Source organism: Lepisosteus oculatus, chromosome 3 (assembly GCF_040954835.1).
Source record: "Lepisosteus oculatus isolate fLepOcu1 chromosome 3, fLepOcu1.hap2, whole genome shotgun sequence".
NCBI lineage: Eukaryota > Metazoa > Chordata > Actinopteri > Semionotiformes > Lepisosteidae > Lepisosteus > Lepisosteus oculatus.
Genome location: NC_090698.1, coordinates 70,937,053 through 70,953,557, shown reverse-complemented (window position 1 = coordinate 70,953,557; position 16,505 = coordinate 70,937,053). Strand labels below are relative to the sequence as shown.

At 38.0% G+C, this 16,505-nt stretch overlaps 1 protein-coding gene across 2 annotated transcripts in view; it reads left to right on the top strand.

The window, feature by feature from the left end:
- hapln1b (hyaluronan and proteoglycan link protein 1b) overlaps positions 1-14,801 on the top strand; it is a 36,619-nt gene extending 21,818 nt beyond the window's left edge. For both annotated transcript variants that reach the window (XM_006626553.3, XM_015359980.2), the window contains exons 2-5: positions 23-150; positions 7,892-8,260; positions 11,232-11,534; positions 12,401-14,801. In XM_006626553.3, the coding sequence (XP_006626616.2) occupies positions 48-150; positions 7,892-8,260; positions 11,232-11,534; positions 12,401-12,690 (1,065 nt within the window). In that variant the 5' untranslated portion in view covers positions 23-47 and the 3' untranslated portion in view covers positions 12,691-14,801. The remainder of the gene's footprint in view (positions 1-22; positions 151-7,891; positions 8,261-11,231; positions 11,535-12,400) is intronic.
- Positions 14,802-16,505: the final 1,704 nt, after the last annotated feature.

Here is a 16,505-nt window from a genome sequence, read left to right as displayed (position 1 = left end):
GGATTGCTTTTTCCTTTTGCAGTGAAAGGACCCTTGGTGCTATAAAAATGAACTCGCTGCTTCTGTTTGCATTGTTTTCCCTGTGCCTGGCTGATAGCTATGATCATACTTACACAGACCTGGAGCACCACAGAACCATCTACATATCAGGTAAGTGATTTTGTTTTATCGTGGAAAGGGAGCTATGTTTTGTACTTGCATTTGTATAATTGTATTTCTACATTGGGATAGTTGTGTATTCCATGTGGACTGCATATAGGACTGCAGTAAGGCATCTAGTTGATGCAGCAACCATAAAACATATTCTAATTTCTGAGGTTTTAATTTCAGGATGAATTGAATTGTTCCCATGACTCTATCACTGTGAGTATTTGCCAAAATCACCATTGTTACAAAAAAATTAATGTTAAATAATGTCAATGTTATTATAAATACATTATGATATAACAGTCCAATTTTACTTTTTTTGTATATGAGTTGTCTGTGATGTCACCAATGATTAGATCTGATTTAGAAATTCAAGAGCCAGTGCAGCACATGCCACAGTGTCTTTGAATGGAAGACATTAACAGCTGCAAATGGATATGAATGCAACATAATTTAATCAAATATCTTGGTTTAAATCCAGACCTTTTCCCAAGTTTCCAAAGAGAGAAATCTGGGCAAAGGAATAGCCTAAAGAGTTGTTGTTTAAGGAAGAAGGTAGATAAGGGTAGAAATGAAGCTGACAAAAGTCTTGAAAGCAAATATGAACACGAGCAACAATTTAGAATTGTCAGCTTTCAGAAGTTCTAGAAGCGAACTGGGCGTCACACCATGTGGCTGCAGGGTCTTGTTCTTGTAAAACCTCTCATAAAGATTAAAACACTCGGATTATGCCCCTTCTTTTATCTGAATATCCACCGGAAGATATACTGTAGAAGGGAAACATTGTACTGTATATGCATCAGAATTTAATATGTAACATATAATTTATGTTTTCTAGCTTTTTTGACTGTTGTGTATATTTGTAGTTTAGTTATCAGATCCCAGGGAATTATGAAGTAATACAGTTAGCTGTTGCCTGGTACTCTGGTGCATTGGGAAATACATGCTCTCTGATTCACAGACCCCCAGTATGGGGGTCCAGACTTATGGTCTAAATTTACTAAACCCGGCATCTGCAAACATTTTAGCAGTGGAAAAAAAAAACTTTTTTGGATTTTAAAAACTATTTTATCCATGTTGATATCAGCCACAATAATCCGGCTTTCAAAACCAAAACAACTTATTCACTCTCCCCGATTGCTCCCTGATTATACCACAGATTGACTAGACAGTATTGTGGACAAAGTGTAATAGTCGCGTGCTTTCATGTGGTTTTATGAAACAAACTTAACAGATTTGATTTACAGGACGGATAAATATAGGGCACAGCCAAGAAATTTGATCTACCGCACCAGTGGGGATTGTCACTAAACTGTTGAAGCCCTGTAGTGTAAGGAGTTTCACCATATGCTTACTGTGACCTTCAGTAATTGTTGTTAAAGGAAAGATTCAGTGGCTGATAGAAATGGTACAGCTGCAGCAGTCCTGCTGACACAGAGTACAATATTTGCTATGTAGGACCCTTTCAATTCAGGATCTCTGGTGGTTAAAGCTGTTCTGGCCAGTTTGGTACTTAGTAGCTATTGATCCAAGGATGTCAACCAGCCATTTCCACTTGGAGCTCAGTATTTGTTGCATTGAATTCTGTATTTTGAATTCTGGAAATTAGTCATCCAGAGAAATCAGAATTTTGAAGGAAGAATTACAGTGATTAAAAGGGGGAAATCATTAAAGTGCTCCAATATTTCTCCAAATAATATTAATCTACATGTTCTGTTCTTTGAAAACCATACACCTGATTTCCAAGGCACATTTTTAGTGTAGAACAAAAAGTGCCAACGGAGTCATTTTAGCTTGCATGCTGGAATTCTGGGTTTGTGATGATGACATTTTAAATGTCATCATTCCCTTCTTCAAATTTATAAAAGTTCAGTGCATGTCACTTCATTATTACAGGGTCAGTTCAAAGAACATAAGAGCGTTTTTCAGGAAAAAAATTAGCTTAGATCTTAAGCGATGTGTTTTGTGCATTTTGATTTTTCATTGGCACGAGAACTCTTAATATAGTACTGCAAAATCCAGTAAGTCACAAGGAGAGAGTGGTACACAATTGGTCTCAGACTGGAACTGGTCTAACAGGGACCCTGACAGTTAACATACTGTAAGCTTGTCTGTTGGCTGGTGTTCCTGTCTGTGGTGAAGTGGTTGCACGAGGCAAGAGAAGTTACAGTGTGTTTCCACAAAGGAGCTGAAAAAGAGAGAGAGAAGGTAGACACACCCTGTTGGGGGAGTAATGGTCCCTGTGTGGGGGACATTAAAAGAAACAGGAAACCCTCTGCTGGAGAAAGGATGACCTCCTCTATCCTTTTGTTTCACGTGGCTCCCAAACGTGGTAAGGAGAAGGATCTTTCACGGAGGGAGGGATCAAAGTAAACTAATTGCGAGATGTATCTTGAGGTAAACGGCTTCATTGTAAATGGAAACCGCAGGTGCAGCTGCCATTATGGTTGAAGTGTTGCCTGTGCAGATTTGCTGGGAACGACTGGTGGAAAAATCCAAATGTGTTCCTCCTTAGTGCCATACGATTATTTCATTGGGATGTTCATTGTATCGCCAAGTCAAAAAAAAATAATAATAACACTTAATGAAACTACAATGTAGAAATTGCCAAATGAACACAGACTTTACAAACTTTAATGAGGTTGTCAGGATGTGCATATCAGGAGGAGTTGTGAACTTTTTAAAATATTGTAATTGTAAAGGATGGATTGTAAAGGAGTTTTGTTGCGTATTGTTGTCATTGTTAGAGACCTCTCAAAGTAATTTAATTTACACATTCTTTCAAGTGCTATTTATAAATTGTATTATAAATATAACAATTATATATAAATATAACAATTGTTTATTTTTTGCATGCACTTGAAAGAATGTGTAAATTAAATTACTTTGAGAGGTCTGTGTTCATTTGGCAATTTCTACATTGTAGTTTCATTAAGTGTTATTATTATTTTTTTTGACTTGGCGATACAATGAACATCCCAATGAAATAATCGTATGGCACTAAGGAGGAACACATTTGGATTTTTCCACCAGTCGTTCCCAGCAAATCTGCACAGGCAACACTTCAACCATAATGGCAGCTGCACCTGCGGTTTCCATTTACAATGAAGCAGTTTACCTCAAGATACATCTCGCAATTAGTTTACTCTGATCCCTCCCTCCGTGAAAGATCCTTCTCCTTACCACGTTTGGGAGCCACGTGAAACAAAAGGATAGAGGAGGTCATCCTTTCTCCAGCAGAGGGTTTCCTTTTTCTTTTAATGTCCCCCACACAGGGACCATTACTCCCCCAACAGGGTGTGTCTACCTTCTCTCTCTCTTTTTCAGCTCCTTTGTGGAAACACACTGTAACTTCTCTTGCCTCGTGCAACCACTTCACCACAGACAGGAACACCAGCTAACAGACAAGCTTACAGTATGTTAACTGTCAGGGTCCCTGTCAGACCAGTTCCAGTCTGAGACCAATTGTGTACCACTCTCTCCTTGTGACTTATTTTGCAGTACAATATTAAGAGTTCTCGTGCCAATGAAAAATCAAAATGCACAAAACACATTGCTTAAGATTTAAGCTCATCGTTTTCTGAAAAACGCTCTTATGTTCTTTGAATTGACCCTGTAATTATGAAGTGACATGCACTGAACCTTCATAAATTTGAAGAAGGGAATGATGTCATTTAAAATGTCATCATCACAAACACAGAATTCAAGCATGCAAGCTAAAATAACTCTATTGGTACATTTTTTTTCCATTGCAAAACTTCATTTCTAGAACATTTCCAGATGATTGTGATCTGAAGACCAGCATGCAATCAGCTAGTTTTACATGAATATAGAGAAAACTGTAGGCAAGAGCGTTCCTGGCTGTCTTGCCCTTGGCTGAATAATGAAGGTGCAATGCAGAGCAGTGCAGACTCAGCTTCTAAAGCCGTAGTTCAGTGTTGCTGGATATCTAGCACTTGAGCCCTTCAAGATTTGTGTCTTTTTCTTAGCCTGAAAGGATATGATTCAGAATCTTACTATGCTACTTATGCTTCAATTTTATATCTTTGTATTTACTTTGCTATTTACATGTTTGAACACATTCCCAGGTACTTTTAAGCTTCTGTGTAAGTTACATTCATTTCATGAAGAATAATGGCACGTCGTAGAAATGAAGTTTTGCAATGGAAAAAAATGATAACTAGCTTGCCCACAATGAAGATATTAAACCAGTCTCCTATGTCAGCATGTGCTTTACTAAAACTCTCTTGCTATATCATGTGAAACAACCACCAAAACAATTATGCAGAATATGAAGTTAAAAATTAATTTGAATTACTATTTTTTTCAAGGCTCTGTGTCATTCTTCTCAAGCATCTTTTGTCTTATGAAATCTGAGAAACCTGTGGGATGCTGAGACTTTGGGTAGGGAGAAAATGTCAATGATAGTTCTTCATTAGTACCGGATAGAGAGAGAAGCTTTTCTTTCTAGAATGAAAAGCCTTTTTTCTCTGTTGTGAGAGCTTTTGACATGTGGCTTCTACCAGAGGATTCCCTTCATACCTTCACTCTCCCAGGACAGATAAATAGAGGACGCCACTGTTTGAGCAGTTGTTGGAGTAGTGGTCTCGATGGGCTGCGCTGTTACCTCTGCACATCTGTGACTCTTTTAGATTCACAAGCAACTCCCATCCCCTTTGGGCTGAAAACATCTTGAGAACCCTCTTAAATCAAGCTGTCACATCACAGTAGATCTCTTCAGGTCTCAGAAGCCAGGCAAGCCTGTGCCTGGTCAATATTGAGAAGGAAGAGCTCTAATGAACACCAAGTTGGTGCTGTAAGTGAGCAATTAGATTTCTCGTCCACAGTTTCCAAACCAATGTATTTGTGTGGTGACTGGGGACACTGTGCTACAGGAGTTGCTGTCCTTTGATTGAGATGTTAAACTGAGGTCCTGACTAATGTCCATGGTCATTAAAGGTCCCATGGCACTTTTTGTAGGATGAGGGGTATTATCCTCATGTCCTGGTTCATTTCCACTCTTGATTGAACAATTTAACCTGCCCTAAATTCACCCCTTAATTTAACCGGTGAAGTGATTTCTGAGTCCTGCTGCTGGGTAGTGCATGTATCCCATGCAAGTCATTTAAAAATGTTATTTATTGTTAGGTTTGTGGTTTCCTCTAGTGTTTATGAGTAACACAATTTAGTTACATGCAACATACTATTATTTTCTTGCCATGACATCTTTAATCATTTCTTAAATATTTAGGCATTTACCCTTTTTAGAATTAAGCACAATTAAATAGAACAGCCTACAGTAGAACAGCAGTTTAGGGGCTTTCAAATCCAGATACAACACTAATTGGAAAACTATGAGAAAAACCTCCAATGGCCAGTGCTAATAAAAATTCTCATTTCCATAATTCACAGCGACTGCTTGCTCTTAAATAATGCTATAACACTGAAAGGCATTCCTTGTGGGAAATGTTAATTTACAAATACAGAAACTCCCTTTTCCATGCACAGCTGCACAATAAAATACAGAACACCATTCAACAAAGGGATCAGTTCAGCCTCAGTGCCTTTCAATTTACCCATCCATAATTTTATTTGTAAAGCACTCCAAACCAATAACAGCTATACAGCCCCACAATAAAGTTTACAACCTTCCTATAAAAAGTGGATGATGTATATTCCATTGTAGTCAACAATACCAATCAGAAACTGACTTCAGTCAAAAGGTCAGGGCCCTGTCCAACAGGCTAGGAATCTAGCCAAACAGAATTCCTATCCATAAACAATCAGGTATGTGGATGGGCTATTTTTTTACCTTACCTATATCATCACCATTATCACTGGCTGCTATTACAGTAGAAAGTGACACAGTGGTGCTAACAGGGGCTCTGTTATATGGAGGCTGTTGCTCAGTGACCACTCAGTAATGTAGTACTGAGCTGTATAATATCAATTATAGCATGGTAGTAGTGCACAGCATTTAGTCACAAATTCTGTTAATTTAAAAATAAGTGAAACTGACAGCAGGCAATATTGAAATTAAACACAAGAATATGGTGCTTTTTTTTAGACTGGCAAAAACTCCATTGCACCCAATGAGGGCCTTAAGTGCTAGATATATAGTATGCTTCATGATGAAAGAAAACAACACAACACATTTCCTAATTTCTAATAGTCTTGATGCATAATGTCAGCAGCTTTTGGAGAAGAAACCTTCTTTTCTGTTGGTGCAATTTTGCTTTCTTGTTTTGGTCTTTGCTTTAGAATAATTTTGTTCTTTGATTATGAGATCCCATGGTATTTACTTTTCTGTTTCCCTTTGACAAACTTTTCTTTCTTCCAGAGAAGAAGAATTTTAGTACATGGCATTTAGAACAGCAATTGCATTTGCAAAATAAAGAATATTGTAATCCACTGGGGTGCAAGACAGATTAGTTTCCTTTCTTTCAAAGCATAGAAAAGCATTCCATTTGAATAAGGTCCATCTTTTGTGGTAAAATGTGATATGTTTATACAAAATATTGTTTCAAATTCTACTGTAAAATATAAAGATCCCTGTGCACTGGGGAATAAACCACCTGTGATATTTTTATTGCGTTCATCTTACAATATAAATCTTTTCAACATTTTCAATCATTCTGGGAAGCTGAATAGCTCAAGTCATTTAGACAATTTTGTCAGGTTAAGAACGTGAGAGGTAAGATTTTAAAGCAATTCACTGTTAGTGAATTAAGAGACCCAAGACAAAGTTGATTACATATAGCTGAGAGAACAAGGATTATTACTAAGTGTTTTAGAAATCCAGAACCTTTTGAATGAGAAACAAAATGATATTGATTTAATCACATCAGTAATTAAATCACCACTATAAAAATCATTTTTTTTATTAAGACAGCTGTGACATGTATAAATTAAAATTAACATGTCTCTTACCTAAATTAAATCAAGGTCACAGGGGCACTTTGAAGATGGAAGGACGCTACAGGGATATTAAGAGTCATTACTGTTTCTTCAAATTTCATGTGTATCTGAGAAAGCTCTTGGAAGAATTATTTTATGTATGGGGGCATTTTCATAACATTTTTCTACGGGCAATAAAGTGGTGTGAATTAGACCTCAACCTTTCACTTTTCAGAATTCATATTTCTCGTTTTAGTTTCAATTCCAAACCCTGCCGTTCAGCACTTTCCAAACACCTGGTCACCTTGGCAGGAATGACAAAGCAGGTGCCTAAATCACAGGAGGCTTTAACAAGTTCCCAGAGATAAATGGTGTGCTAGGACATTGACAGACAAAATAGCCTGTCCTTATTATTAGCATTCCTGTAGTTCCTTTCAAAAACAGCCTTTGCAGTGTTCATTGTTTTTCATCAGTTGTGTAAATTGGAATGAGATTGGATGACTGAGGTGATTAGTGTGTGAAAAAATGTCTGTCTTCACCAGTTTGTTCCTGTGTTCATCTGTTTCTCTGTCCATGTGATGTGCTTCAGCCTATTTGTAATCACAGTCTCACTTCTGATGTGACACATGGGGTGATGGTGTTTCTTGTGTCCTGTCTGTGCCTAAGGACAGTGTCCACTTTTTATCAGTTTTACATTTGATGCGTAAAATAAAATTTTAAAAAAGTCAATCGACACCCCACAATGAAAAGTAGAAACAAGAAGCACAACATTTGAGTTGTTCAGCCCTTTTCACATTGCACGAGGCCCCCACTCGAGCCTGGTTAACTTCTCTCATTTTTGTTCCAGAAAATGGCCCCCGCCTTTCAGTGGTGATGGAACAGTCCAAAGTCATCTCCCGTCGCGGCGGCAACGCCACACTACCGTGCAAGTTTGTCCGCGATGCTGGTTCCGCCACCGGCCCCAGCCAAAGGATGAGGATCAAATGGACTAAGCTCACCTCAGATTACCTCAAAGAGATTGACGTCTTTGTTTCCATGGGCTATCACAGGAAGAGCTATGGCAGCTACCATGGAAGGGTGTTTCTTCAGCAGGCCACTGACAATGATGCCTCCCTGGTTATCACCGACATCACGTTGGACGACTACGGAAAGTATAAGTGCGAAGTCATTGAAGGGTTGGAAGATGACATCGGCGTTGTTGCGCTGGATTTGCAAGGTAACAGATTTACTATGTTTCCCGATGTTTTTCGTGGTATGGGGCCATTCAGCAAAGATGATAATTAGATATGCCTGACTTTCTAATTGGACCTGTCATGGAAAAAACATTAAAGCACATTTGTGACCGGTGATTATCCAGGATAGGACAGTAGTCACCTTTGCCTTTTCCGTAACATTTTTAGAACAACACTTTTTGCATTTTGCATTGCATTGTTTGATTCACTGGACTTCAGGAGCACTGTAGTGATCAGGAAAAAAAACTTCCTGATCATATATATATAAAAAATTAAATTTGAAAACACAAGTTTGTACAAATGCAATCCCAGTCACTTGTATGGGATCTGTGGTTTTAAACCAATGCACTCAGTGTAAGAATTTCTTCTTAAATTATATTTGTGTATTGTTTTACCTATGGTTAATAAATTGTTAATGAGTTTTTCCTGGTTTGTTAAATAACCCTTCATCCTACCACTTAGTATTTAAAATATTTGAGTGACTAAATTAAATTGGGAATACAGAGTGCCAATAGTAATGTCTGAAATTTACAAAGTTTCTGAAAAAAGACCTGATGGTGAGATTTAGTGCAATTTACTGGTGAACCATAGCATGGTGCAGTCTGGGTTTCATAGTTTCTTCTCATCCTTTCTTGGAAAATCACATAGTTTTCTTTTAGGACATGAAGTTAGCATTCAAGGAGAATTAACTCTTTTATGACCTCTTTCAAATGTCCATATTATCAAAGTTTTAAGGACTACATTTTCTAGTCTAGGAATATGAACATTAGGAAGCTGACAATAGGTGAAAATTCATATAAGTGCAAGTTGTACTTACTGTACAAAAATAATTTCTGTACGGTTGTGCTTGTAGGACTTTGATTCATGAGCAGTGTATGTAGAAATTAATCTTTTAATGGTAATTTATGTCGTTTAACATACATTAGAAATATCTTAGAAGTGTTTTCATGTTTTATAATATAGATGTGAAATATAACACTAGCATTTCAACTAGTTGGAATAATTTTAAAATACAAAGAAAACTATCAAAACCAATTTGAGATTTCTAAAAATAAGATTCTGCAGAAATCTGGATAACTGGATATCTATTTAAATTATCAGGAAATTATTTTCATATGTTTTAAAATAACCCAAAGTAAGGCATCTAAATACATTACCATTAAAACATTATCATAGCAGGAAAATATATTAAGGTATCTTTAAATTGATTTAATGACCTCTACAAGCCTTAAAGTTGTTGCAATTTATTTTAAAGATTTTTAAAACAGTGTTTGAGCTTTAAATGTGGGAGGGGGGAGCAGTGTGCTGACATAGCAGTTAGTGCTTCTATCTCACAACGTTTGGATACATTGTTTGATTCTGGACATGTGTCCAGAAACCACATGGTTTTATGGTTTTTCTGTTCCAGCTTCCTCTGGTTGAATTAAAGGGGAACTGCAGTCCCAGTTCCTAAGACCCGTTATTAAAACCTCTGTATCTAAATAAATTTATGTTTTTTTTTAATTTTACACATTTCGGAACAGGCACAAAATCATGAACTTTATGAAAGTACTGTATGTGTCACAGATGCCGGACACATACAGTACTTCCAGCCGTGGAATGTTGGTTTCAGAGGTTTGCTCCAGGCTCAGGGGTCAGGCGATGTTGGGGATGTGGCCTTTGCCGTCAGGACACGGACGTGGGGTGACCTGGTGCTAGGCGGGCCTTGCGACATCTGCACCCTAATACTGAGCAAGAAATACTGGAGACACAGGGACTAAGTAGGACACAAAAAACAATAATCACACTAGGAACTAGGAATAGGAAAGAAGTGGAGCGCTCTCTAGGGGTTTCATGTATACCAAGTACCACATCTCATTTAACTGTCAGGAAACCTCCAGGGGTCCACTGCTGAGAACTACCCCCTCCTCCAGGGTTATACAATAAACTTTATTTATAGAGTCTTCTTGTTCTGAAGCATGTGCTTTATTGCAAGACAAGTGGATTGGTTTTCAAATATTGTCATTTTGGGATAGAACGTTATGTATTTGGTATTCACCAGTCTGATTATTTACAATATAATAGGGCCGCATGTCCCCGGCAGTTTTGTTGCCTTGTTCTGAATCACAGACAATGACAACAATATGGCGCTGCGCATACCTGGAAATGTAATCTATTTTGTGATGTAAATTGGAGGTTTTACATGTTACCATTTACATTTTACTTTCATTGTGGTTTGAAATGTACTCATCTACGCCGATTCTTTCTAACCCTGAAACATGAAAATAGCATTGCAGTTCCCATTTAAATGCTGTCTCATTTGTCCCTGTGTGTTCGTGTGTGTACATTATGCTTTATAGTCTTGTAGGATAGGTTCCAGAAATATGGAAGGGCCTTTCCGGACCTTCAAGATAGAGGTCATTGGCAATTAAAGCATCACCCAAATAAAGTAGCAACCAAATGTACTGTGCCTTCATAGTATCCTGTATATTGTGTGCATTTGCATTAATATTGTTTTACATGAGTTTAAATTTTAAGACACACTTGCTGATTCTTATAGCCTTCACCCCCATTTGAATTACCAGTGTGGTTTCAAAGAAGGCTGACCTTACAGTGGTTATATAAAAGAAGTCTTCTAGATATTTATTTTCCTAGTGCTCTTATCCAAATCAACTTTTATTTGTATTCATTTATACAACTGAAGTAGCCTGAAAAAAAAACGGAAGTACAGTATAACAGGGTATAACGGGAATGTACAACCAAGGATTTGAACCCCCAACTTTTTAAATGTAACCTCAGGGCTCAACCACTCCTATACCCACATCAACGTCTTACATTTGCCTTTTAGTATTTATTCCCCAGGATGGCCTTTACCTGTATCCCGAGGTGTTCAGTAAGAGTCTGAAAATCTGTTACAGGCTTCAGCTGTATTTTTGCTTACGCGCTTAACCGTTAATTTACCGTTGCGATTTGCAGGTATTGTTTTTCCATATTTTCCCCGCCTTGGACGCTACAACCTGAATTTTCTTGACGCGGAAAAGGCTTGCCAGGACCAGGATGCGCGAGTGGCCTCTTTCGACCAGCTCTATGATGCATGGAGAGGGGGGCTGGACTGGTGCAACGCAGGCTGGCTCAGTGACGGCTCGGTGCAGTACCCCATTACCAATCCCCGAGAGCCCTGTGGGGGCAAGGACACTGTCCCGGGGGTCAGAAACTACGGCTTCCGTGACAGAGAGAAAAGCCAATACGATGTCTTCTGCTTCACTTCGAACTACAAAGGTAGGAAGCCCATCTGTGGGATATGGCCTCCTTTGGAAGTCAGGGTGATGTACTGTACAGCTGAGTATTCAGTTAAAGCTTTTTACTTGGCCATTTTCTAAATTTAAGCATTGATAGATAACAGATGTAATGTATTTAAGTTAAATCAATTCGGGCAGGTGAAATTTAGTTTGGGCTTTCTTATCTTCATGCTATGCTTTGTTGAATATGGTGAAAACCTATTAACAGCTGAAAGGCTGCACTAAGTTGCTACGTACACATAAAAGTGCACCCATGGATTCTGAGGATGGTGAAGCTAATTTATCATATAAGATAGTAATTGCTTGTCAGCGTAAAGATTAATGACACTACAAATGCTGATCAACAGTGACTCATCTTTAATGAGCTGCAAAATACTGAGGGCAATTTTCAGAAACCACTGCAAGTGTGCATTGCTGTCGTAGCAATAAAGGGCACGTAGCACATAGGTTGACTGAGCCACTAATCTCAGGATGAGAAAAACGTACTGTATGTGTTTTATACTATTTGATTTTTTTGTATTGGAATGCAACAGCAAAAAAAATATGTTCTCCAGTGTTATGTGAGCAAATATAATCAGTGTGATAAGTCACTTTGATTTTCTGTGATCTCTAGGCCATCTCCACATATAAAGTATGCGTCCACTCCATGTAGTGGACAGGGTGTCTCCTGTCACCATACTAAGGAGACAATTTGGAAATCCAGCTCTGGAATAAAAAGCTCCCCCCCTGCAGGTCCACTCGTTACACCTCCAGATCCACCAAACTTCTCACCTTCTTCATTCTAGTTTTATTTTTCTCTCTTTTTCGCTCAAAACCCATCTCTCTCCCCCTCCCTCTCTTTCACAGGACGTTTTTACTACTTAATACACCCCTCCAAGCTAACTTATGACGAGGCAGTCCAGGCTTGCCAGAAGGACGGCGCCCAGATCGCGAAGGTCGGCCAGATGTACGCGGCCTGGAAGCTCATGGGATACGACCGCTGCGACGCCGGCTGGCTCGCCGATGGCAGCGTCCGCTACCCCATCTCCAGGCCCCGGCGACGCTGCAGTCCCACCGAGGCAGCCGTGCGTTTCGTGGGATTCCCAGACAAGAAGCACAAGCTATACGGTGTCTACTGCTTCAAAGCTTTCAACTGAGAGTCCAGCTCCAAACCCGTTCATTTCCAAACACATGTGGGACTTCTTCTCAAATAGTATGAACTCATAATGTTACCAAAACTGTGATAACCTTTTTTTTAATTGCTGTAAGAGGAAGAAAAAAATCATTTTCATAAATAACAGAAACATTTTTTGTAAACTGAAACCGCATTATTTCACTTTTAACCATTTTTTCAGATATTTAAAATTAATATAATTTTATCTGGAGTTCTATATAAAAGTAGCACTATAGCAGAACTAAGAGAAAAATGACAAAAAAAAAGAATGATCGCGTTAACATTATCCAAACATGACTCGATGGAGCATGCAGTAGCTTGAAATACCTTTTGAAATGAGAAATGGAAAAGCTTCTCAAAGTAGTGTCAGAAAGCTTCAGGCACTTAAAAGGCATTTTGAATAAGATTAACTTCAAAGTGATTGAATAATCAAATTGTGGACATGATAGTAAATTATGTACCATTAGAATACTTTTTGCATTTGTTTGCAGACACATTTTTTATCACCTACAGCTACAGTAAGTCAATCATTTCAGCCATCTCCAAGTGCCAGTCTTTATTCTGGATAATTCACGTTTTATAACATCCAAGGGCTTAATGCACAAAAAGAAAAAAACACTGCTCCTCACAAACAAGAAAGGAAATTCTTTCATCAGTTTCCTGTGCAAGGTGCTAAACAATGTACTACAAGCACACCCTAGCATTGTCTTTTGTCATCCAGAGTTGCAAAAATTATTTTAGGGACCAAACTTTCAACCTCATATTCTACTGCTGGTATTAAAAAATGTGGTACTCAAAATATGATCTTATTATTTTGGATTTGAATGCTTTAAGTGAAACTTAGTCTATAGCAGAGTGTGGCTTGTAGTTTGAAAAGGGCACATCTCCAAAAAATCCAAATGATGCGGTCTGTTTTTTGTTTTGCTTAAAGACACAGGCCTTTTCCAGATATAATCAGCATTGTGCTCAGCACAGACAGTTTGATGGTAAGCAGAATGCTAGCACTGTTCTCTAATTCCTAAAAGTAATTATTTAAGTTAAAAGAGAGGAAAAGTTAAAGGTGGCTTACTGCCAACATGGAGCATATTGCCCCTGTGACTTTGCCATCTGTGTATGGAATTCTATTGCTTCACAAAGGGAAGGAAAAATTGTCCCAAGTCAACTTCTTATCTTCATTATAAACACTAGCAGTTGTTAGAAGCACTGGAGCAATCTATCAATAGTAGATGTATACAGCTTCTCTGGAGAACAGCAAGCCAATGCTTATCACTGATTTCAAAGCAAGTACTGACTGCACAACACAGCACAAATGCAGCAGAAACATTTGCACCCTGTAAACATTATTACTTTGCAAATAATGGTGACATGCTTGCTTAAACGTTTAAGGCGGACACATACTGTAGAAGATTGTCTGAAACCAGCCTGAAAGGTATCTGTTCTCCTTTGAGTGGCTTTTCTGTGATCTCTTTAAAATGTGTTTAAAATAAAAAAACATAATATGTCAGCTCAGGGCAGTTACCATGATGAACTGCTGGACAGAGAACGTGTAAAAACAAGAAGCTTGGTTTTTGAGTTAGCCTGGAAAATGTTATAATCTTATCAGATATGTAGCTGTAATATTTTAAGATTTTTTGCATCAGAACACTGTGAAGGTCACAGATAAGGAGATTAAGGGCACGATAAACTGAAGACGCACCCTGAAGATTTTGTAATACTAGGAACTAAACTAGTCATTAGAAAATTGTTAGTTAATGGAAGAACCATGCAGCCAAATGACATTGCTGGCAATATCATGTATTCTTATTCCTGGGAGTCTTCATATTGCTTGCCAGCTTGTTTTTTTTTTTTGCTAGTTTTCATCTGGAACCTAAATAAGTAGAATTTAACCAAATGGTAGACTGGTCCCATAAACGGCAATATGTCACAGTAAGTTTGAAAGTCATGATACATTCCTGAAAGAAATATCAACTATTAGTTTCCCTGTTTAGTTTGTGTACAGAATGCTTTACTCCATCAGAGTATGTTTTGCATCTCTGTGTAAAATACTTTTTGACCCAAATTCAAAAGAGGAAATAAAAACTTGAAAAAGAGGAACTGGTGAAATATTTTGCATTTATTTCATGTGCATTCAAGAGTAAATTGAAAGAAATGAAGTGGGCTCAAGTTTGCATTTTACATTTACATTTTGTTCGTTTTTATTTTTTTGGGTGTGTCAATTATTGTCTTAAGCTACTGTATATTTGCATGTCCAGGTAAATTACCTTGAAAATATTTGTTCTATTTTAATTTCTACTGTATTTGCCATCTTTACCAATAATGTGATAATAACTTTAGAATTATGTTCGGGTTTATGGTTATGTTTTTTTCTGAAAAGAAACTTTAAAAACATGGTGGCACCTTCTCACAGTAGTTAGCATTACTACCTTGTAGTGCTGGGGCTCCACGTTCAGGACTGCTATACAGTTTACGTGCTTAGCACACGTCACTCTGAGAATCTTTTCTAGCACCCCACCCACCACCCCAAATTCACCCTAATAGCATTTTCTCCCTGGCTCATGCATCATATGTGAAGGTGGATGTGAAGGTGGATGTGACAGCACCGATTTACGAAGACGATGTGATCATTTTCTCAACCAGGCAAGTTATCGCCAACATATGCAGTACTCCCTCTTCCTTTATAATAATGTCATTTCGATGAACTACTGAAATGACAGTTTGTAAAGTTTATACTCTCGTACACTAAAGTGCATATTGAAAACACTAAAGAACAAAAAGAAAACATGTAAATAAGAAAACCTGAGTGCAGCATTTAAAATGAAAATGCAAGAAATCAAGTTACAATTCTACAATTATTTTTGTTTAGCCTTAGTATGATGTTTAATACTGATTAAAATCCCATTAAAGACTGAAGAACACACATTCAGCAAACTGTTTAGTACTACAAATCTTTTTGAATTGCAGGCAGTAGGTTTCAGAAAACTCAATTTTTTTGCATTCGAATCTCCTATACATTCAAATGCAGAACTCCTTATTAAGCATGTATTCTCTGACAAGCTCCAGGGATCCCAGCCTGCTGTGTTTAACTAGAATTGAGTTTTGCTATTCCCCCTGTGGGAGGCCAGCTGTTGCTTTTTGCATATTTTGTCATTCTTATAGCAGGACAATATGCATGTTGAAAAAACATTCATTTCTGAATAAGCATGGGGACAGTCAATTCTTCCCTGTTACAAAATAAAGGAGGCTAGTCAGCTTATCAATCCCTTTTGGTAGTTAAAAGACAAAAAGATCTGAAGATATCATTCAATCTTTTGAGATGGCCAGTAAAAGAACAGCTATCCTATCAACTTTCACACACACCGTGGTGGTGACCAAAGATGCAACTAAGTGCATTTTCATATTTTCATTTAATAAAAAAGATATTGCTGCTCAGGAATCTATTATATAAGAGTGACCAGATACGTTTTCAGGCTCAGAGGAATACTCTACTGAATGCATCCATCTCTAGAAATGGCTTTACTCCTGGAGTGTCACAGTGAATCTAATCCACTCAGCACTGGGCTCAGCGCAGGACTACACCGTGGATGGAATGTTAGTCCATCGATGGGCACACATAAATTCATATGGAGGATTAAGACATGTCTGTTAACCTGTATGCCATTCTTTGGACTCGGGTATGTAACCAGAGCACATCCGAAAACACCACTCAGAATTCACTCCAGGATAGAATTGATATCTTAACAGTAGGATTAAGAGGTAGCTGGTGAGACAACATGCTATTGTGCCACCCAGGACCTCATT